General features: G+C 45.5%; 2 gene segments (V, D, J or C); both read left to right on the top strand.

Moving 5' to 3' along the window:
- LOC118020578 overlaps positions 1 to 23,606 on the top strand; it is a 103,021-nt gene that overhangs the window by 49,180 nt on the left and 30,235 nt on the right.
- LOC118021182 lies at positions 12,451 to 13,065 on the top strand. The segment is given in 2 exon segments: positions 12,451 to 12,499; positions 12,609 to 13,065. Coding segments are annotated over 2 exon segments (390 nt in total).

The raw sequence follows: 23,606 nt of genomic DNA on the forward strand, positions 1-23,606 counted from the left end.
TGAGGTAGCAAATTTTGAAAAATAGAAAATTGAGTGCTAACTAAAAGACAGAGAGAACAAATATACTAAATAAGGAATGACAAGGGGAAATATAGTACATTTCTTAAAACAATATTTTGTACAATTTTCTACAAGTAACTTCCAAGCCTAAATGGATCACATTTTCGGAAAATACAGTTTCACAAAACTAACTCTAACGCAGATAGAAAGTCTAAGCAGAACAATGGTTAATGGCTATAAGAGAAATACATGCACTGTCACCATCCCAACAACCATCCCAGCAGCAATGAAAATGAAAGGTGGGAGGAGAGTTTATGGTGCATTTGACAGTATGTACATTCCCAGAATCACATTCCCTGAAATTATCTCCTTTACTGGAAGCAAACTGGTAGCCAAAAGAACAGAAATAGCTAAAACAAAAATATGTTCAGTTGGATGAAATATTTACTATAAATAGAAATGTTTACATGAAGACAAAATTCTTCAGAATTCTCTCCTAATTCTCCTAATAAGAGACCAACCTGGTTATAAGGATGATTCCGAGTGTTAAGAAAGTACTTGGAATCACTTAAGACTTGCTAAATGCTAAAGGAAATTTATTCAGAAATAAGAAATAGGTCAACTAAAGGACAGAACCTAGAAATTGACAGCGACAGACCTGTAGAAAAGAAATCCACCAAGAATTTAGAATTTAGAATTCAGAAAAAAAAAAAATTGGGCTTGAGTCAGCTACCTGCTAAAAGTATGCTCGAGGTTTTCAACAAGAATAGAGAGATCTAGCCTAAGATACCTGAGAGTAAAGGATATTTTGCATTTCAGGCAGATAGGGGATGGCATGCCAAGTGTGGTTTTAGATTTAGAAGTTAGAGTAAATTGAAAAATAATTCCTGCAGGAATAAGGCTCCCATCAAACTCTTAAGAGAGAGAGAGAGAGAAAGAATCTTGAAGAAATTCATTATTAGTTGTTGAAAATACGGGTTTGGGAATTAGACTTACCTGGTCACTTTCTAGTTTGCCAAGTTACTGAACCTCTCTAAAGATAATTTCCTAGTCTATAAAATAGAATCAGTAATATATGGCTCCCAGAGGTTTATTAGGTCAAGAAAATGTATGTAGATTGCCTAACAAAATCCCCAGCATAGAAATTAGACTCAATAATAGATGTCAGTAGCAGTAATATTAGTAGCTGTGTACTAGTTAACTAGTTAACTAACTAGTAATAGTTAACCATTTTGAGAGCTAAATCTTCATGAGTGGTTGCTATATGTGACGTCACAGGCAAACTACCTACAGGCTGACAAGAGCTGGAAGAAGACCTGCTCCTTCTCCTATTCTGCCCTAGATATCAGGCCCTTCTGAAGACTAAACTTTTTTTCTCCTTGCAGCAGGTGAGATCATGGAGCACAGGAACAATCATATACTGGGATTTCTAGGCTCTAGCACAAGGCTTTTATTTATTTTTCTTTTCATGGCCAAAATGGTGGGCACTGCCTGTAACTTCTGCATCCTTCTCCCACAGGTCACTTGGATATTAGAGTAATCCAGAATCTAGATATAAAACAGAACAGGGGTAGGCGAAAGCTTTTGTTTGAATGTCTTTAGGACTTTGTTCATAACGGAATACTCTGGTGTGACCAAGTCCCAGCATTGGGGCGACAGCTGATCCACTGTTCACTTGTTGCTGGCAGGACTGAAAAAGGTCCCCTGATGCGCACGGTGTCTCCTGGATGAAGGAGGAGGCTTTCTTCAGGCCCTGGAGACACCTCCACACTTCTGTGCTAGGATTATCTACAGCAATCTACAGCCACATCCTCAGGTGGCCTAGCATTTGAGAAAAAAAAAAAATCTTCCTAGAAATAATGTTAAATAGCAAAAAGCCACATCTATGACATTTGAACTTCAGTTCATCTGTGGCGACTCGCATCTCACAGTTTCCCCAAAATGCTTTTCTCCCCCAAGCAAGTGGTTCTGAAAGCAGTTACTAGATCACTCAAAGGGATCGGAAGCTACAAGTGCCTGCATAGTGTTTGTCCACACCCAGTGCTATCTGGTGGAACCTCCAGTAAGATGAGTTCCTACACCAGATCCAAATCACCTGAGAGCATGTTCTAGGTACCTACCAGATTTTCCTGGGTTTGTGTATATTTAGTTGCTCCATTCCCTCCACCACACCTGTTCACTCCCTTATGAGGAGGCCCACAGAAAAAGAAGGGACACAGGCATTATATGGAAAGCATGCCGAGATTATATAGTGGAAATTCATGGAAATGAATAAGATTAGGCTGGCTAAAGATTAGAGTGCTTTTAGAGTAAAATTTCAAGTTGGGTAGAGGGATAAAATGGGAAAGAGTTTCCAGAGAAGTGTTTGGAGAAAACCCTCAAGGGTCCATGCAACAGTACTCAACTTACCATAAGAGTCTAGTAAGAATTCAAAAGACACAAACCCACCATATCACAAAGGATATATCATATAAGGGAAATTAGAATTCAGAGGAAAAAACTTCCATGCGAATTCTTTAAGAGAACATCATAAACAATTATGTGACCTGGAAAAATGAAACCGGCCACATTGTGTTACATCTCAGAGGCTTTTGATTCTTTTTTGAAGAAGTGAGGGACAAGGCTGTGGTCTCTGGCCGGGAGTAGATGAAAAGCGTTGGCCTCAGAGACTAAATGCATCACGGCATGGGCCAGCATTCTTCATCCAACGCTGCCGTGAGCAACAGGTTCCTCCGCTGTGTTGTCATTTGTCTCGTCAGAGTAGGTGGGTTCCGGACACCTGTCACAGACTTCCTGGGCTCCAACTACAGGACATTTCTGCAGGCTGGTAACATCAGTCTCCCCTCCCTGGGCTCTGTCTTTATTTGACCACATTTATTTTTTTCCTGCCACAGGTTTCAAGGATGCTGTGGTCACACAGTTCCCAAGACATAGGATCTTGGGGACAGGAAAGGAATTAACCCTACAGTGTTCTCAGGGTATGAACTATGTTTCAATGTTCTGGTATTGCCAAGACCCGGGGTTTGGACTGTGGCTGATCTACTACTCAACTGGTACTAACCCCTTTGAAAAAGGAGATGTCCCTTAGGGGTATGGTATCTCTTGAAATGAGTTGCCATCTTTTTCCCTGACCCTGGAGTCTGCCAGCACCAACCAGACATCTGTGTCCTTCTGCGCCAGCAGTGAGTCACAGTGGTGCACAGCCATATCCTCTCTGCCCAAGAAAGGGGCAAACCAGGGAGTGAGGGGACCCCGCCCTCAAGATTCCTGACCCAAATTAGGAGAAGTTTTCTCACAAGATTGCACTGAAGCACAGCTTTGACTGTAATATTCCTTACTTTTTCCCCGTTCTTGTCCCTCCAAGACATCTTTCCTGTTGTAATCCAAGTCTTCACCCCTGGCTGATATTGCACTAGACTAGAAGTGATTAACCCAAAGTGACTATTTCCTAAGCCAAACTTCAATTCTCAGATACAGACATGGGGAAATTTTTGATAAAACTGAATTCTGGTCAAGTAAATGAAAAAACCCCTCAGATTTACAAAGATCCTTCAAAGATTCTACAATGGCGTCTCTCGATGACTAATGGAGTCATACGGGAAAATCAGCAGGAAGCAGGGCTTCCTCAGATGTGGAATCCTGAGCATGAGTAACAGAGGATGCAGAGGGTCAAGACCAGTTTTCAGACAACTCATGAACCCAGGATTACCGAGAATGTGGAAAAAGTTAGTGGAGGGGAGGGGGGTTGGTAATAAGAGACATGAAATGTGTTTGTTCACAGGGATTGTTAGGGAGCAGAACCTCACCTGCTGGTAGATACAGGTGTAATTTTTAAAATCAAAGCCTGTGATGCCGAGTAGACAGATCAGAGATACAAAAGGGTCACTGGGTCGTTCCCCAAAGGAAAATGTTGGGTGATAACCAACTGTATTTGTTTTCCGTTGCTGTGTAACAAATAGTGCAAATGAGGCAGTTTATCATCCCACAGTTCTGTGTTTCAGAAGACCAGGATGGTTGGCCTGGGTTCTCTGCTCAAGGTCTGCTGAGATCACATTATCATCTGGTTGCAGTTTCTTCTGGAGCCCACTCCCCTTCCCACTCAGTCTTATTATTGGCAGAACTCAGTTACTTGTGGTGGTAGGAGTGAGGGCCCTGTTTCCTTGTTGGTGGTCACTGGGGGGTTGCCTGAAGTTCCTTGCAGTCTCGCTCTGGTCCCCTCCATCTTCAAGGACAAAAATGCACATCAAATCGTTCTGATGCTTCAGAAAGCTCTGTGACCTCCCCTTCTGCTACCAGCTGGAGAAAACTGCCTTGAAGGGCTCTTGTGATTGGATTAGGACAGGCTCATCTGGATAATATCCCTTTTGCCAAATAATGTAACACAATCACAGGAGCAAGATGTCATTATATTTACAGGTACCTCCTACACTCAAAAGGGAGGGAACCATACACGGGCAAGGGTCACTGCTGGTTGTTCTTAGAATTCTGTCTACCACACCAAAGGAGAAAAAATGCCAAGAATATCGGGACAAGAAATTCAGAGGGCATGCAATCAAATACATTGAATTAGAATTTAAAAGTACTTGAGAGATGTTTCTGAGTCCTGGCCACACAGTAGATCAAGTTTTCTTCCTACTGTTTTATCAAGAACACAGTATAAAAGTAGAGTGGTGTGGCCTTTGGTAAGGGGAGCAAAGGGAAGTTATACGAAGGAAAGGTAAGGAGGAAAGATCTAGCTCTTACCGGAAGGACACCAAAGCCTCAGTATAAGGAACCAAATTGTTTTGTCCCTGGGTTGAGAAAAGGGATGAGAGATGAGACCAGGGAAAGGGATGGAGTGAAGGTTGAAAGAACTTTTTTGAAGAGAATAAAATTGGTTGGCAGAGGGAACACAATCTATAATGAGCTTCATTCCTATGAATTTTGAGGTAACCTACTGTAGAAATATCTTATCAGTTGATTGATTATTTGGGGAGGTAGCTTAATCCTTCTAAATTCCAATGTGTTGGGAAACTAACAACCTCAAGGCAGGGCCTCAGGAAAACAACAAATATCAGGATCCAGTTAACAGGACAATATCTAGTATGATTTTAGTTTTGTTATTAGCCAATTTGTGAAAGTTTCCTGGAGCAATTGGAGATCATCTGGATATGGATCAGTGTCTCGGGTGGCAAACTGTCTATCTCGTGAATTGACCTAGCTTCCAAGATTAGACCACAGAGCTCTTGTCCAGGTAGCCTACGTTAATGAGTTAAGTTAATGAGTTAAGCAGGACTGAAGTGCCACCTGCTACCATACTTGGAGAGAGTGATAACTAGAAGAGGAGAGAAAAGGTACTTTCTTAGAGGGAAAAGGTACTCTCTGAGATGGCATCAGTCTCGTCTTTCTCTACAAGCTGGCTGCTGTCCACTATCCCAAGATGGGGGCTGGGAGCACAAGAATCCAACTGCCTAATTGATGAGTCCTAGATCTGTCCTCTCCACCCTGATTCCTAATTTGAACTTAAGTCCATTCAGGACACCTCCCCCTGGAGTTGAAACACAACATGTCATCTTTGCCCTGCAAGCTACCCTCTGGTTTCCTGATTTGACGAATTCAAGTATGAGCCATTTACTTGCACGAGATTGAAGCTGTGCTACATTTCTCTTCCTCCTTTACCGTGGACAGCCAACCTGTATTCAAGAGCTTTGATTGCTAACGCCTACATAACTTTTCTCTTCATCCATTATCTCCATGCAACCACTGTCCTGTTTATGCTCTTATCAGCTCTGCAGGTAAATTTAGTAGCCTCTTTATCCACATCTCAGGCTCCAGCCTCCCCCATCTAATGCAGTGTCAGCATCCCAGTACCAAGTGCTATCTCCCTGATTGCAAAACTCTGGCCATGTCACTCCCTTCCCCTGTATCTTTCATTGGCTCTCTGTGGTCTAACAGACATAAAAATCTAAACTTACTGTCATGGAAAGAAACTTACAATGATTCCTTTAATGTTTTGAAAGGAAGGAAATTAAATCCCTTAACCAAAAAGATACCTTTGTATTAGAATGTCAGGTTCTCATTAGAGCCTAGGATAATGATAAAGAGTTCTTAATTTTTCCTTCTTGAGTTATGGATCTCTTTCCCCATTAAGTCCATCACAGCTGGGCACTAGGGAAGACATACCCATGTGCTGTGAGTAGTTGGAATGGCTCAGTGCTTCAGAATCTTCAGGCCTTCTCATGGGAGGAGAAAAACAAATGACCTGACCAGATCCAGCCTGATTGACACACAAGATAATTACCCCTCTGTCTCCATGTTTACCAGCTCTTAAAGCATGTGTATACTATGCCGACAAGTTCTACCAAATCATTTTCTAGTTCCCAAGCTTGATACAGACCAGCAGAGCCCTGAGTATGGTGGTAGGTTTGGGGAAGAGACATAAGTAAACCACCCAGGATGGAGGCATGTGGCAGTGGACAAAACTTCCTGCATATATAAGGTACAATGATAACCTATGAGAAAATCCAGCCGCACCTTCTAGCACTCACGTTCTCACATGCTCTACTCCAGCAACATTGAACTCGAGCCATTTCCAAACACGCAGCACATATTTTCCTCGAATGGCCCATCTGACAAACTCATTTTGCTCTTCAAAATATTACTTAAAATAGCAATATCTGAAATGTGCTCTGTTTTCCCAAGACCGTGGGCTCCTTCCTCAGTACTCCCACTGCACCTTACACAATTCTTCCTTTCTGCAGATGCCAAATTGAAATGATTACTGGGACAGCTAACTTCCCACTGGACTACTTTAAGAAGGTATGTGTTTCCATCATTCCTTCCCCAGAATTGTCCCCCGTGCATGGCACACAAGTTCAATGAAAGATCAATATTAAATATTATCAGCATGGAGACAGGGATGTTGTCTTTTTTGTTCATGTCTGTGTTCCCATAGTCTAAAGCAGCACCTGCCACATAATTGATATTCATTATCCGTCCATTAAAGGAAAGGATAAAATGGCTCAGTAATGTCTACAATGACTGGGCCCTGGGCTTGCCTGCTCTCCTACCCTAAAAATTCTATGTCTTAAGTTTAATCAGTTCCCAGACTTACCTTCTTTTCTGGCAAAGGGTTCCTGACAGGCCAAGTAAAACACCCCCAAAATATTCATTTGCTAATCCTCAGAATCTGTGAATATACAGCCTTACAGCATGGCAAAGGAGAATTACATTTGTAGATGCAGTTAAATTTGCCAATCAGTTGACCTTGAGATAGATGGTGAGATTATTCTGGATTATCCAGGTGGGCCCAATTAAACACATGGGTCCTTACAGAGTGATGTGGGAGGGATTCCACCTGCTGTGGCTCTCTTCAAAGATGGAGGAAGGGGGCACGGACTGTAGGCGGCCTCTAGGACCTGGAAAAGGCAAAGAAACGGATTGTCCCCAGAGCCTCCAGAAGAGCACAGAGCCCCACCCCACCTTGAGTTCAACCACTGAGACTCACGTCAAACCTCTAACGTACAGTAAGATAATAAACTTGTGTTGTCTTAAGCCACTGAGTTTGTGGTACTGCGTTATAGCAGTGGGAGAAAACTAACACAGAGCCCCTGAAAGAAGGCTGCTGCTGATGAAAGCCACTCTGGGAGAAGCGGAAGAAGAGGCAAAGGGATAATAAGGACAAGAGTTTGAATCAGATGATGCCGTTGTTAAAGATGCAGAATCAGATGCTGCCAGTTTCTGCTCTTGGCATGCTCCATTTCTGCAAATACCTCCTCTGCACAGGCTTAGGTTCAGAATGCTCCGGCAGGGTGTCACTGCCAGCCTCAGAGGACCTATTCTCTTGGGAAGAATCCTGCCTTTGGTCTGACCATCAGTGCCGGCACCGTGGGCACGGCCTCTGCTAAGTAGCACAGAGCCAGCGAGGTGCTGCTGCTGAGGCAGGCGGCTTGCTTGTGACCCAGGGCACAGGAAGTCACTTCCCAAATAGCAGGGAATTAGAATTTGTTGTCATTGTGAATATCAACAGAAGCCCACTCCCTTTGCAGCTTCCATCCCCCTGCAAGGTGACCACACACACACACTCAAGCATGCAGAGGCAAAAAGAGGGCGGGAGAGGGAGACAGAGAGAAGAGAGAGAGAAAGGAGAAGAGTGATCTCCCCTTGACCCTTGAACGTTCCAGCAGTAACCAGACACCCGAGTCCCTCTGCACCAGCAGTTTATCAATGCAGCTGCGTCCTCTGCACAAAGATGGCAAACCCAAGGTAGGCAGTGCCTCTGCCCTCGTGAGCCCGAGCCCCACCTACAAGAAGGTGCAGACACCCTGCCCCACCCAGTTAGCAGCCTTTCCTTTGCTTTCTCCCACCTTAATTGCTTTCTTACCACATCTTGCCATGGATTTTTAGTCTTGGTGATTGCGTGTTTTCTGTTGCTGCTATAACAAGTTACCACACACTCAAGTGGCTTTAAAACAACACAAATTTATTATCTTACAGTTCTGCAGGTGAGAAGTCCAGTACCAATCTCATTCAGCTAAAACCAGCGTATTGGCAGCACTACATTTCTTTCTGAAGGCTCTAGGAGAGCATCAAACGTCCTTGCCTCATGACCTCCTTCCTCTATCTTCACAACCAGCAACGTTGCATCTCTCCGACCCTTGTTCCATACTCATGTCTCCCTCCAAACACAGCTGGGAAAGGTTCCCTGCTTTTAAAGACCCATGTGATTAGGGCCCTCTGGGTGGCTCAGTTGGTCAAGCGTCTGCCTTTGGCTCAGGTCATGATCCCAGGGTCCTAGGATCGAGTCCTGCATCGGGCTCCTTGCTCAGAGGGGAGCCTGCTTCTCCCTCTCCCTCTCCCCCTGCTTCTCCCTCTCCCTCTCCCCCTCTCTCTGTCATATAAATAAATAAAATCTGAAAGAAGTAAAGACCCATGTGATTAGACTGGGCTTCCCTAGCTCAAGGTCAGCTGATTAGTAACCCTAATTGTATCCACCACCTTAATTCTCTTTTAAATCAAATCTAAACATTCACAGGCGGTGGGGGTTAAAATGAGAACATCTTTGAGACCTTTTTCTGCCTATTGCAGGGAAGTGCCACTAGAGGGCACTAACGCATTCTTTATTATGAACGTTACATTTCAGATCATGATAAACGAGAAAATTTGGTAAAATTGAACACCGTATCACCAATCAAAAGAGAACTCAGTATAAAAATATCTCTCATGAGGTTTTTCAAATGTTAAGCATATAACGGGAAAATATAGAGGGTAGAGCAACTTCCTCAGGACGGAAACGACCTGAGCATAAGTAAAACAGGATTTGAAGTTTGGTGAACATTCTATAGTCTATAAATGGGCTCAGGATTCCCCCGCAGGAAAAATATTGCTGTGCACTTAAAGGGATAAGTATGTTCTTCTACAGGGGTTTCTAAGAAAGGGCTCCTCAGTGGGGTAGAGGCCAGCATGAATATTGTTGTCCAGAGACTGTTATCCAGGAAGGATGGATGGAGACACAGCAGATTTACTAAGTGGTGCCTCTGAGGAGGGGGCTTGAGAGCAGACACCGAAGAAGGCCTGGGAGAGACAGGGACAGATGGACAGCACAGAACGAAGCACATTACATTAAAGGACAAAAGACAGAGGGAGATGTTTCGGGGCTCCTGGCCACCTACAGGATTCTCTTTTCTTCCAGTCCCATAGGGACACAGAAGCCTGCCCCCCATTGGGGAAACATTCCCAAACTCTTGAATGTGGTGGCCTTGGGAAGGAGAGATCAGAAGGAAGATTCTAGAAGGGAAGCGTGGGAAGGTTCAGCAACTGGCTCGTGATCTAAGGATATCAGGGACATTGCTTTAGTGTCTTGGCTGATATAGAGAAAGAAAGGAGAGACCAGAGCAGCCTGTTAATGGGGTGCAGAGGAGGGGAGCAGCCTGTGTCTGAGGAGAGTGAACTAGCTGCTGGGGAACAGGAATACAGAATCAGATGCCTCCTGAATCTTGGGTTAATCTAATATGGAGAATGTTTGAGATAAACTATAAAGCTTTGACTTGTAATTATCCATCTCTATGGTGTTGGAAGCACCATGGAACCTGGGAAAATCTACTGGTCAGGACCATAAGTGAATAGTGGGTTTAGCTTTGTGGATGTGGGTAAACTGTGAAAGATGTCTAAAGATGAAATTCAGGACGACGAGCTTTACTAAGTAATAAGGAAATTGTTGACTTGAGGAGGGTTCTTGAGAATGAAAACTGCTCTCTTTCCCCAGAGAACACCTGTCCCACAGCTAGAATATGGAGGACTCCCAGGACAACAGAAAAACACCAAGGGCTGAAGTGGAGCCAAGCCTGCCCACCCCCATGCTTTTCCTGAAAGGAACCACATGCGTAGCGACATATGAAGAGAGAGCACGCCTCCTTAGAGCAGAGTTACTGACCTGAGAGCAAGCATGCCTCTCTCACTGGCCTGAAGTGGGGACAGTTGGAGCTGCACCTCCAGCACGAAGGGGACTGCAAGCAAAAAAGCCATCTCTGAGGTTTGAGTGCTGTCCCAAGACCGGGATGAGCTCCCACTTCTTGCCTGGAGATGACAATGATTTGGCAAAATAAAGAAGGACTCGGTGAAGCCCTAGCCATGGTTGGAAGCAATGAAGGGGGATGGGGCAGTCTCTTCTCTCTCCTCCTCTCCCATCCCCCCAAGAAGACTCTGGCTCCAACACAGCACAAAACAAACTCAAAGGTATCCAAGACAGGGAATAATCTGGGCAACCCCAGGAAAGTCACCTCAACGCAGGAAGGACACAGTGACCCAGAAAAGGGAACAATATGAGCAGCTAGAACTCAGAAGAGACACCCTAATGCCCCGAGCCCCATACAGAATTCCCTGGGGCTGGGATCCACAGCCCAGCTGCCGCTCAGCATCCAGGGACGTAGCCACGCTGCCGTGTGGGGCAGCATAGGGAGACTGCAAGAAAGAGGCTGTATGTACGTGCACCCCGATGTTTACAGCAGCAATGTCCACAATAGCCAAACTGTGGAAAGAGCCAAGATGTCCATCGACAGATGAATGGATAAAGAAGATGTGGTATATATATACAATGGAATATTATGCAGCCATCAAAGGGAATGAAATCTTGCCATTTGCAACGACGTGGATGGAACTGGAGGGTATCATGTTGAGTGAAATAAGTCAAACAGAGAAAGACATGTATCATATGATCTCACTGATATGAGGAATTCTTAATCGCAGGAAACAAACTGAGGGTTGCTGGAGTGGGGGGTGGGGTGGGAGGGATGGGGTGACTGGGTGGTAGACACTGGAGAGGGTATGTGCTCTGGTAAGCGCTGTGAATTGTGCAAGACTGTTGAATCTCAGATCTGTACCTCTGAAACAAATAATGCAATATATGTTAAGAAAAAAAAAAAAGAAGAAGAAGAAGAAGATAGCAGGAGGGGAAGAATGAAGGGGGGGAAATCGGAGGGGGAGGTGAACCGTGAGAGACGATGGACTCTGAAAAACAAACGGAGGGTTCTAGAGGGGAGGGGGGTGGGAGGATGGGTTAGCCTGGTGGTGGGTATTGAGGAGGGCACATTCTGCATGGAGCACTGGGTGTTGTGCACAAACAATGAATCATGGAACACTTCATCTAAAACTAATGATGTAATGTATGGGGATTAACATAAGAATAAAATTTAAAAAGAAAAAAAGAAAGAGGCTGTATGCCCACAGCAGACAAAGAAACCATGTTGGCTGGTTAGAAAAAAAAAGTGAGGTGACTGAAGTAAGCAGATGTCGTCCCTGCCTGTAGAAGGAGAGAGGAGAGGAGAAGGAAGAAAGATATGCCAGACACCAACCTGGAGGAAAGCAGCTACTAGCCCTGCAACTATGTGTAATCAGCTAATGAGGAAAGAGCCTGCACCTGGTATTTTGAACTGGCTACAGACCCATAAAATAATCCATGCTGGGGACCTGCGGACTGGATTTGTACACATGAGCCTCTTGCAAAGGCTAGCAGCTAAAAAACATGTCAGTGGATAAACAAGCAGAGGAACATACTTGGAATTTCTTCTGCAGAGTAGACGGGACAACTTCTAAAGTATAAAAGTGCAATTGGGATGGAGTGTAAGTTTCATGTTCCAACATTTCTAAGTGATAAATCGTTTGTACCAGTTTTCATCATAAGGATTCAAAATACACAAATATCTGCCAAGTTTGACAAGAGTGTACTGGTGAGACTTTGTCCGGGGCGCAGAAAGGAGCAGCCTCAAAGGAGAGCGGGGGAATGTTCGGGACCACCAGGCTTGCCAGCCCCCAGCGGCCACTACCGACCACCGCCCCTGTTTCTCCTCAGCACCACGAGGAAAGGGGAGTGGCTTCCCCCCTGAAAATGAGAGCCAGGTCGCTGCGGCGAGGGAGACACTACAGAACAGCCTAGAGCCCAGCCCCTGGGGCCGGCGGACCCCCATGTCCGCTGCCATGGCTTTCGGGCTCCTGGGCTTTGTGGTGCTGTGTCTCCTGGGAGCAGGTGAGTTTCAGGACACGTGGGCAACTTGGCCGTAGCTCACAGATCTCAGCTCTTTTCCAGAGGCTGTGCCCTTCTTGGCTGTCTCTAGCTCTGTTTCCTTCCCTCACAGGCCCCATGGAAGCCGAGGTGACCCAGACCCCGAGATACTTCATCACAGGGACCGGAAGGCAGTTGACATTGCATTGTTTTCAGGATATGAACCACGACGCTATGTACTGGTATCGACAAGACCCAGGGCTGGGTCTCAAGCTGATCTACTATTCACGGAACGTTGAGTTTGTTGAGGATGGAGATGTCCCTCATGGCTTCACTGTCTTGCGTAAAGAGAAGAATTTCCCCCTGACCCTGAAGTCGGCAGGCACCAACCAGACCTCTCTGTACCTCTGTGCCATCAGTATATCCACAGCGCTGCTCAGCCATCTGCTCTCTGCACCAAAAGGGCACCACTAGAGCGAGGAGGCTCCTTCCTGGAGGGCCCGCCCCAAGCAGCAGGAAAACTCCCCCCACCATCAGTGCCCATAGAAGTCCTTCCCTGACTCCCCAGCACCGGGGACTCTGAGCAAGGCAGCTCCCCTGCAGTGTGCTACTCTCACAAGACCTCTCATGACCAAGGTGCTTGTCAAAGTTGAGGCAGGACAAGCTGACTGTGATAGGTCTAGTGCCAGGGGTAAGAGAAGCTTTTCCTAGAAAAGGAACTTTACGCACCCTGCAATCCTTTCTCCTTACCGGGCTTCATTGTTGCCCAAACGAAACACCCCACTTTCAGTCCAATCACTCAGCAAAATTTTGTCCCATATGCCATGTCCTATTCCTGGAGGTTTGCACCCCGGGGGAAGAGCAGGCTCTGAGTTCTTTACAAAATCTGACATCCCTCATTCTCCTCATCTCAGCAAATGGTCCTGCCATCTGGTGAAATGCCCAAGCCAGGAATGGAGGGCTCATCCCCACCATCTCTCAGATACTATCCTTCCACACCTAATCCATCAACCCCCACTCTGCATATTTCTAGATGTCACATCCCTTGCAAATTTTACTAATGTTTCTAACGTCACTGACAACGCCGTGGCCCAGCAAACATCTCTCACCTGGATTCCTTCTCCACCTTCCAAGCAGTCAACCCCCTTTTCCCAGTTTACTGCCTGCCTCCATCCACAAACCACTCTCTCGGCTCGAAAGCCATCAGTGTCTTTCCCGAACCTCACTGAAGTCTCAAGTATAAACTTGAGGCTTTATAAGCCTCTCCATGATGTGGTCTTTGCGCACCTATCTACCTTCCTAACGTGAACGTCCTCATTCCTTCAGTTCCCCCAACTACCAGACATATTCCACCTCCCACGGGTCCCCATGTATGTCCTCTGCTGACTTACTGCCTAGTGTTCACCAATAACATTCACTTGCCCTAGAGTACCCTTCCTCTCCCTACCTACCTGGTCACCTGATGGATCATTCCTCTGGATCCTAACTCAGAAGTCATTTCCTCCAGAAAGATTTCCTTGAATCCCTGCCTGGGTTAGCTCTTCTGTCATGTGATCTTATGACAGCCTGAACGTCTATCCTCATGGCCATCAACACACCCAATTCTTCACTGTTTAACATTTAGGCTAATAAATACTAAGGTTAAAGAGAATAAGGATCATGCCTCTATTGTATTACCAGGGTTCCTGCAAGCGGTAGTGTTAAATGAATGCATGAATCAGGCTTCTCTCAAATCCTCTTCCCAACACCCCTCTGACTAGTCCAGTAAAAGGGCCTCCTGCAAAGTCCTCTCCTACACATAGTTTGGGGAGATTCCGGGGTTTTCCATAGGTGTATAGAAGCAAGACAGATCATGTGCTCTAACAGAGATTTATTCTTCTACTCCAGCCTCTTGCCTACTCTGTGCTCTAGGTCAGCCTGATGAGGATGTTGCCTCTCTGGGTACCCCTGTTTCCATAGGATCCTTTTCTTTTTCTGATGGGCCCTAAACTACCTACCAGCCACTGCTTACGCTTCTGCTCTGCGCCATGTCATTCACCAAGCAATATAATACTGCAGACTCTATTGTTCCTGGCAGTGGACTCCAACGTCCCTCCCCGGTAGCGTTTCCTGCTGAGTGGCACCTCTATTAATGAAGCACAAGAGGAAAACTTTTGCTCAAGGTTTTCCTCTTCCTTCTCTGTGTTGGAAGGGCAAAACTACAGTTCTGTATCTTGAGCCCCAATATCTTACACAGACTTTAGCACAAAGGCTCATCCAATTACATACATTCCTCACCAACCACTAAAATAGTAGTTATGTCCTGGAATGAGGGAATGGAGAGAACCTCACCCAGGATGCAAAAGCCAGCAAAAACCCAGCTAAGCTCAGAATCCACTCATCCCTCCAAGAGCTATGGCTGTATTACTGGGTCGGTCCACCCTGCTGGCCCCTTGTCCTTACTTCAGGATGAGCTCCCTCCAGGAGGCACTTTACGCTGTTACACACAGGGGCTCCCAGTGGACCAATGTCTCCTTTTTGAAAGACCTGCCCCGACATTTCTGAACTACAAAAATTGGTGCTTCTCAGGTCTAAGCTGAGTTTCCATCACACCTTTTCTCACATCCTCAGTATAAATATAATTACACCAATTAAATCGGAGATGGAAGTGGAGATTATAAGACCAAAGACTGTTCCCTGTGAAATGTATCTACCATCTAATGACTTATTCTTATTTCCTGGAAGTCATCTCAAGGGACCCCCTATCGAATGGGAGCCCATGGGACAATGATGTAGACAGACACCTTCCTACTTCTGTAGAATCCCACACACCTAGCCCTCTGCCACGGACCTGGAGATCGGAGCTAGGATGCACTGATTCTTCACTTGGACCTGCCTCAGGCACCAGGTTACCCTGCTTGTTACCCTTGTTTCCTAGGACCAACAAGCTCTGGTTCTGCATCATTCCTTGGAGGCATGCAGCCTCAGTCTGCTGCATGGAATCTGCTTCGGATGCCTCACACCTCAACCAATCTCACTCATGCTAAAGAAATATCTACAAGATTCAGGGGCGCCTGGGTGGCTCAGTTGGTTAAGCATCTGCCTTCGGCTCAGGTCATGATCCCACGGTCATGGGATCGAGCCCCACATTGGGCTCCCTACTCAGCAGGGAGCCTGCTTCTCCCTCTCCCTCTGCTCCTCCCCTCTGCTTGTGCTCTCTTGCTCTCTCACTCTCTCTCAAATAAATAAATAAAATCTTAAATATATATATATATATATATATATATATATATATATATATATACAAGATTTAATGAATTTTCAGATCTGGAACACTAGTTGCAGTTTTTTTAAAAATATATTAAATTTTGGTTCACTTATTGTCAATGTCATTGGTAGACTACTCTTTCTATGCTCTTCCCTTAAAAGTGAGCTCACCGGATATTTCACTAACACCAGAACTAACATGGACACCCCACCACGAATTCACCTGCCGTGACATCCTCCTTGGGATAGGTGGTTCATGGACACAGGTAGAATGTTCTTGAACCTGCTTTGCCAGACCGCTACATTAAGCCTTTCTCTGGTGGTTATACATTGGTGTCCCTCCTAAGCTCTCTCCCTTGAGGTACCATCTCTTTTTGTCCACAGTGTCCATGGATGCTAGCGTCACTGAAATCCCAGTGTCAGAAAAAAAGGTGACTCTGTGATGTGACCAAAATATGTGCCACGACCCGCCTGTGCTTATTCAGACAAGAGCCAGGAACGAGGCTACAATTAATCTTTTTTTTTTTTTTAAAGATTTTTTTTTTTATTCATGAGAGACAGAGCGAGAGAGAAAGGCAGAGGGAGAAGCAGGATCCCAAGGAGCAGGGAGCCCGATGCGGGACTTGATCCCAGGACCCCGAGATCATGACCTGAGCCGAAGGCAGACGCTTAACCATCTGAGCCACCCAGGCACCCTCTCTGTTCTTTTCTTTCTTTTTTTTTTTTTTTTTAAGATTTTATTTATTTTATTTGAGAGAGAGAGAATGAGAGACAGAGAGCATGAGAGGGAGGAGGGTCAGAGGGAGAAGTAGACTCCCCGCCGAGCAGGGAGCCCGATGCGGGACTCGATCCAGGGACTCCAGGATCATGACCTGAGCAGAGGCAGTCGCTTAACCATCTGGGCCACCCAGGCGCCCGCTACAATTAATCTTTTACTCGGTGCCAAGAATACCAACAGACAGGAAGTCCCTAAGAGATACGGTGTGTTTTTAAATAAGACTGAGCATTTCTCCCAGCCTTCAGACGTCCAGCCCTTCTAGACATTTCTGCCAGCAGTTAACCCACAGCGCTGCACAGCCACTTCCTCTCTGCACAGAAAAGGTTGTCACAAGGGGAGAGGTGGTGCCCACAGGAGCCAGTGGTGGGGGACGGCACCTGTGAATGAGCTGCCACAGTCCTCTCCCCCACACTTCCCTTTGGGGTTGGCACAGGGCTTGTGCAGCCCAGACCACCTAAGAGAACTCACCTGGTACCATTTTGGCTTCCCTGGTGCCACCTGCTAGAGGGAGCGTCATTCTGCCCAGATGCACGGGTCTTCGGGGCTGGATCCAGGGCTGTGGGCCATCCAGCCCTGTGCACTGCCCTACTCCCCATCGCCCACGTTCAGTGTAACTCTTCCACTCCACCGTTAGACAAACTGCCTTTCTTTTTTTTTTTTTTTTAAGATTTTATTTATTTATTTGAGAGAGAGAGAGCATGAAAGGGGGGAGGGTCGGAGGGAGAAGCAGACTCCCCACTGAGCAGGGAGCCCGATGCGGGACTCGATACAGGGACTCCAGGATCATGACCTGAGCCGAAGGCAGTCACTTAACCAACTGAGCCACCCAGGCACCCCAAACTGCCTTTCTAATTTCAGGTCTTGGCCTCTAGATTTCATTGCTCCAGAGCTCAACATCCTATTCGGTGTTATTTTATAACTGCATGTCAGCTGTCACTGCCAACTACGTACCACAATAACTTCCGACTGCACCTGTCCATTGCGCTGCCAGGCCCGCCCGGCAAACTCATTCTTACTCTTCTGATCTCACAATTGCTTTGCACGTTCCCCAGAATGTCTCTGGTCGTTTCCTGAACACACGCACCTTCTACACGTCTCAGTTCTGCAGTAGTCTTACTGCGGTGGTGGTGTTTGCTATAAGTCTCCCTTTGGGGCCGTCTGTTCTCTGATTTAAGGTCATGTATCTTCCCATGTTTGTATCACCAAACCATGACTGTGCCTGATACAGAGGATGGTGAAAGGAATGGAAGCTCTATGAGGCATGGAGCATGCCTCTGTGGTCCGCGACTGTGTTCCCGGTGCCTGGCACATAGCAAGTGTCAAGAAATATCAATGCAAGAATTCTAAGAGGACTTCAAGAATTTTAATCAGGATTTGTCTTCCTTATCTCTCTTTCCCAGCTAAGAGCCCTTTTAATAAGCAGCTTAGATAACGAAGCTTACGAATAAATTCTCTAAGAGGGAAGCTTTTTGCTTGGATGATGCTGTACTATATTATTATAGATGCTGCCAATTTCTGCTCCAGACATGCCCCATTTCTGCAACACCCTCACCATCACGGGTGCAGGGACGGACTTTCCTAGTCACAGACTCCACAAGCAGCTCCAGTCCCAGAGAGGAGCTGTGGTGACCCAGGGTGGGGGAGGTGCGTTCTCCTGGAGAGAGGCCCCTCATGTGAAAACTGCCTTGGTCACTGAGCTCAGAGCAGGTGGCATGTGGATCCTCTGCCACCAAACTGCTCTTGTGAGGACAGGAAGAAGATTGTGACAAAGGGACGACGTAGAAGGAAACTTCATCTGAGTATCTCTCAGTTTGGAATTTCTCTTCTTCATAGCAAATAACAGAAAGGGCCATAATCCTCTGCCTACTGCCCATGGCGTATCATCAATCTGGCTGCCAGAGCAAATGATATTTTAGCATCCCCTCCTTTACACAACAATATTATTTTTATTAACAGTCACGTATGTAATTACGAATCTCAATGTGCACTCAAATCACCCACTGAGGATTTGTTTTGTTTTGTAGTTGTTTTTTAAAATTGTGTGTGTGTGATAAGAACACTTATAACGAGGTCCCTTTTACTAAGTGTTTAAACGTACAATCCAGTCTCCTTAACTCCAGGCACAATGTTGTAGGACAGATGTAACCATCTTGCAAGACTGGAACTCTGTATCTGTTCAACAGAGACTCCCGTATCCCCTCCCCCAGCCCCTGGCAACTGCCATTCTTCTCTCTGCTTCTAGGTATTTAACCCCGCGCTAAGTGAATTAAGGCAGTCACCAAAGGACAGACATTACACAGAAGGAGCCTTTCATCACCAAAATTGTTTAGAATTTCTGGCACATGGTGATAACACAAGCAGAACAACTTTCAGTTGGGTTTTATTATTGTGTTGTTTTTTTTTTTACATCAGTATTTGTTACTTTGTTCATATTTGGCAATTGTCCGAATAATGTCCTTCATAACAAAGAGGAAAACAGATTCTGGTCTATAATCCAATCCAGAATTACATTTTGCATTTAGTTGTTATTTCTCTTTACTCTGGAAAGCTCCTCAGTCTGTCCTTTGTAATTCCATACTTTTGAAGAGTATAAATCAGTTACTTTATAGAAGATGGTCTTAATTTAATATTGTGGTAAAGCATGTTGAAGGTGAAGCTTTAGATGAAAATAATTTGAACTTTCCCCGTTTTTCTTGGTATAACATTGTCAAGCTTTTTTTTTTAAAGAAAAATGTCAATCACAAAAGCAGAGAGAATAATACAATGAGCCCTATCGCCCAGATTCAATAATGAACACTTGCCATCCTTTTGTCTTCCATTCGCCCAGCATTTTTGGTGGATATATTTTGAAGCAATTTCCAAGACATCATAATATTTTATTTCAGATTTTAGTAGGCTCTAAAAAATAATATTTTGTTATACAATCATATTACCCACCTAACAAAATTATTTGTAATTCCTTAATATTATATGCTGCCAGAATTATATTTAAATTTCTCCAATTACCTTGAAAATATCCTTTTAAATATTTGTTTTTGCATTTGATTGTCATATTTCTTAAATTCTTCTTCCGTCTCTTCCCCCTCCTACCTCTTCCTCCCCTTCCTCCTCCTCCTCTTCTTCTTCTTCTTCCTCTACTCCTCCTCCTCCTTCTTCTCCTCCTCCTCATCCTTCTTCTTCTCCTTCTTCTAAGTCTCTGCAGACGTTGCATCCCTAGTGATTGCACCCCACCATTGGTCTCCACCACATTGCCAGGTGGACATGTGCCTGTGGGCACCATTGTGTCTCCATTGTGTCTCCATCACCAACACAGCAGACAGAAAAGGCAAGTGTTTTATAAACAGACAGGTAAGAAATGAGAACTGAAGGATTGGTAATACTTTGCAATACGAGATGCCACCTGGATACAAGGATGTGCTCGGGATGGGAGGGGCTACCAGGAATCTGATAAAATCCCCTAACCATTAAAGCTAATCATATCAAAAGCAGAGAACAGCACAACATGAAGATAGAATTTGTGCCAGAACACAAAGTCAGGCATATTTCTTCTGACCACTTCTGGTTATGGGCTTCACCAGGAATTCAGGGGAAAGAAATTGATGGCTAAGTCAGAATCAGAATTACACTGGACTTTGTAGCTTTTCCTTTCTAGTGGGTGAGTAGGATCTGACACTGTCTGAGTGAGGTCCCTATTACAGAAGTATCATGAAGGTTAAAGAAGGGATAGTAGGGAAGGTGTAGGACACTTGGTAATGAACCATAGTTTACTATCCATGGTGGCTGAAGAGGGCATAGCTTTCAGTGTGCTTTGTTTTATTGACTTGAATTCACTGAAAAACAATTCCTGCAGAAATATTTTGGAAGGCAAATCTAAAAAGACAATGATTTGGGGGTGTCTGGGTGGCTCAGTTGGATGAGTGTCTGACTCTTGGTTTCAGCTCAGGTCATGATCTCAGGGTCGTGGGATCGAGCCCCACATCGCACTCAGCATGGAGTCTGCTTGGGGATTCTCTCTCCCTCTCCCTTTGCCCCTCCTCTCGCTCACGTGCATGCTCTCTTTTCTCTCTCTCTCTCTCTCTCAAATAAATAAATAAATCTTTTTAAAATTTTTGAAGAAATCAAAATAAAAAGACAAAGGTTTTCCCCAAAAGGGTAACATAAGGATGAGTTCAAGAAAACATATCCATGAAGAATTTGCACATACTGCCTGACAAAAAATTAGTATTTGGTAAATGATGGTAGTAGCGATAAGATTCAATGCATTTAATGGCTGCATCCATTGAGCCCTGCAATGTTACAACCAGCTCATATGTACCAACCTGTCACATTCTTGCACTGGTTGGTACTTTTATTAGTAGTTGGTACTTTTTTTATTAGTCCCATTTTATATATAAGAGCACTGAGGCCCAGAATTTGCCCATGGTCACAGCCAGTTAATGACAGTGCCAGGTTTCAAACCCAGACAGTATAGCTCCAAAGCCTACCCTTGTAACCAATATACTACTAATTATGGTTATTAAATAAATATTAAATAAGATTGTTTGAAAAACTAAAATTGCTGTGAAGGAAATATGTATCGAGAGGGAGGGAGGGAGAGAGGGAGAGAGAAAAAACAGTAATGTTTTCTCAATCAGAGTTCGTCAGGGGAAAAAAAAAAAATCCCCACTTGTGGAGATTCACTTCCTGAGACTCACTAGGAGGACCCAGGGGACCCGGCATATCAGGCCACGTGGCTTAAGATTGACTACACAGACCTCGTTAGGATACACAGGCAGATCGTAAGGGAAAGAGACAAGGCGGAGTTTGGATGAATCCATGGAGACATCCTCCTGCTCTCTCCCTCTCTGGAGGATGCACACCTTCCCCAGCGAGGAAAATGCAGAGCCTGCGTGCCACAGCTCTGCCCAGGGAGCCCATTACAGACTCAGCATCCCAGACATTTCTGGCAGCTGGTGTTATGGGCTGAATTGTGCCCCCTCAAAATTCATATGTTGAGTCCTAGCTCTCAGTACCTCAGGATGTGATTATTTGCAGATAACCTCTTTAAAGAGGTAATTCATGTCATGGGGGTGGCCCTTTCCCAATATGACCTGTGTCCCTATAAGAAGAGGGAATTAGGACACAGATGCTCACAGAGGCAAGACTGTGTGGAGACAGAGGGAGAAGAAGACCATCCACAAGCTGTGGAGCAAGGCCACTGAGGAAACCAACCCTGCCAACACCTTGACTTTGGACTTCTAGCTTCTAGAATAGTGAGAAAACCAATTTCTGTTGCGTTAGTCGCCTGGTCTGTGGTACATTATGGCAGCCCCAGGAAAGCAACATAACTGACCTCACAGGCACTCTCTGCCTAACATGTACCCGAATTCCAGACTCGAAGAAACAAAGCAGGTGTTTCACATACACTGCATTGTGCTAGGAGTCTAGGCAAAATGAGCTACACTTACCAGTTACTCAACGGTGGGAACACTCCCGAAATCCAAGTTCCCAGATGCCAGCTGAGGGCCTACCTTGCAGGAGCCGGTCCTTCTGAAGATAGCCACCTTAGGCCTACCGTGTTAGCTGTTTTCTACACATGCACGCACATGCGTGGGCGCACATACACGCACACGCACACACACCCTGCCACGTGGAACAGCATTGGCTTTTACTCTGGCAACTCTAAACTCTCTAGACTCCAGAGGATGACTAAGGGATGGTGAGTGTGGGCAGGGACGGTGGCATCACAGACAACCAGCCTCTAGCTTAAGCCTGAGCGAAGAGCCACTCCTGCCCCCAGCCCGCCATGGGGATCAGGCTCCTCTGCGGTGTGGCCTTCTGCTTCCTGGGAGTAGGTGAGTCCGGGGACTTAGCAGCAAACCCCAGTGCTGATATTTCCAGGCCCTGCTACGAGACTTTTCCCCACTCGGGCTTCCTGGCCTCTGGCTTCACCTCATCTGTCTTTCTCTCATAGGCCCTGTGGACGCACAAGTCACCCAGACCCTGAGACATCTCATCAAACAAGTGGGAGCGAAAGTTGTGATGGAATGTTCACAAAATATGGACCCCGAAAGAATGTTCTGGTATCGACAAGGCCCGGGTCTGGGGCTGCAGCTGCTGCAATGGTCATATCATGTTGACGATACTGAGCAAGGAGACATCCCTTTCGGGTACGGCATCTCTAGGAAGAAGAAGGAGGCCTTCCCCTGACTCTGGAGTCTGCCAGCACCAACCAGACATCTGTGTACCTCTGTGCCAGCAGTGAATCCACAGCGGGGCTCAGCCACATCCTCTCTGCACAAAAAGGGCAGGTATCAGGGGGAAGTGACCCTAATTCAGGGCTAGGTGGCCTCTAAGGAGGAACCAAGGCCATAGGCACACATCTCAGTCCCCACTCACCACCACCCCTCTCCAAGTCAGGGGCCCTTCTGAACTTAACCCACCCAACCTTACCTGTGGTCCCCAGCCTAAATTCATGAGACCCCACCCCAACCACCGGGAGACGTCTCTCACGTATTCACACTGGACACGCCCTGCTCTCCGATTGTTTACCCATCTCTCCTCCCCGTTCCTATCCTTGTCCCTCCGTTGGCTACTTTGCCCCGTGTCTTTGCTCTTGACTGACGTTTCGCTGGAGGGCACTCACACATTCTAAACTCTTCCTTTAGATCAATTTTATTATCCATGTGCTGACTCAAGAGAAAGTTTGTGGAATTTGAATTCTGTTCATTCCATTGAAAAAGAGAACACTGATAAAAATACATCCTTCTGAGGTTCTCGAAATGGTCAATAGTGTTTTATTGGAACGTACTGATCGGGGAAGGAGTATACTGTAATGCAGAAGGTGGTAAGAATGGGTCGGGCTATACCTGTAGTCACAACCATCTGGAGAAAGTATCCGTTTGTTTATTTTAGGAATGAGACATACACTATCCTGTCAGTAAATATTAACTGAGCCTATTCTGCTTTGGGAATGCAAAAGAAATGTAAAGGGCATTGGAAATCCCAAATGTCAGGGAATTTGCAAAAGTAGTAACAAGACAAAACAGTCATATAAGATGTTTTGATTCAGTGCCAATTTTTTATGTTGTAGAATTCAAAGGAGTAAATCAATGTGTGTTACAGTAT

Source organism: Mirounga leonina, unplaced genomic scaffold (genome assembly GCF_011800145.1).
Source record: "Mirounga leonina isolate KUSES-001 unplaced genomic scaffold, KU_Mleo_1.0 Mir_174, whole genome shotgun sequence".
NCBI classification, from domain to species: Eukaryota; Metazoa; Chordata; class Mammalia; order Carnivora; family Phocidae; genus Mirounga; species Mirounga leonina.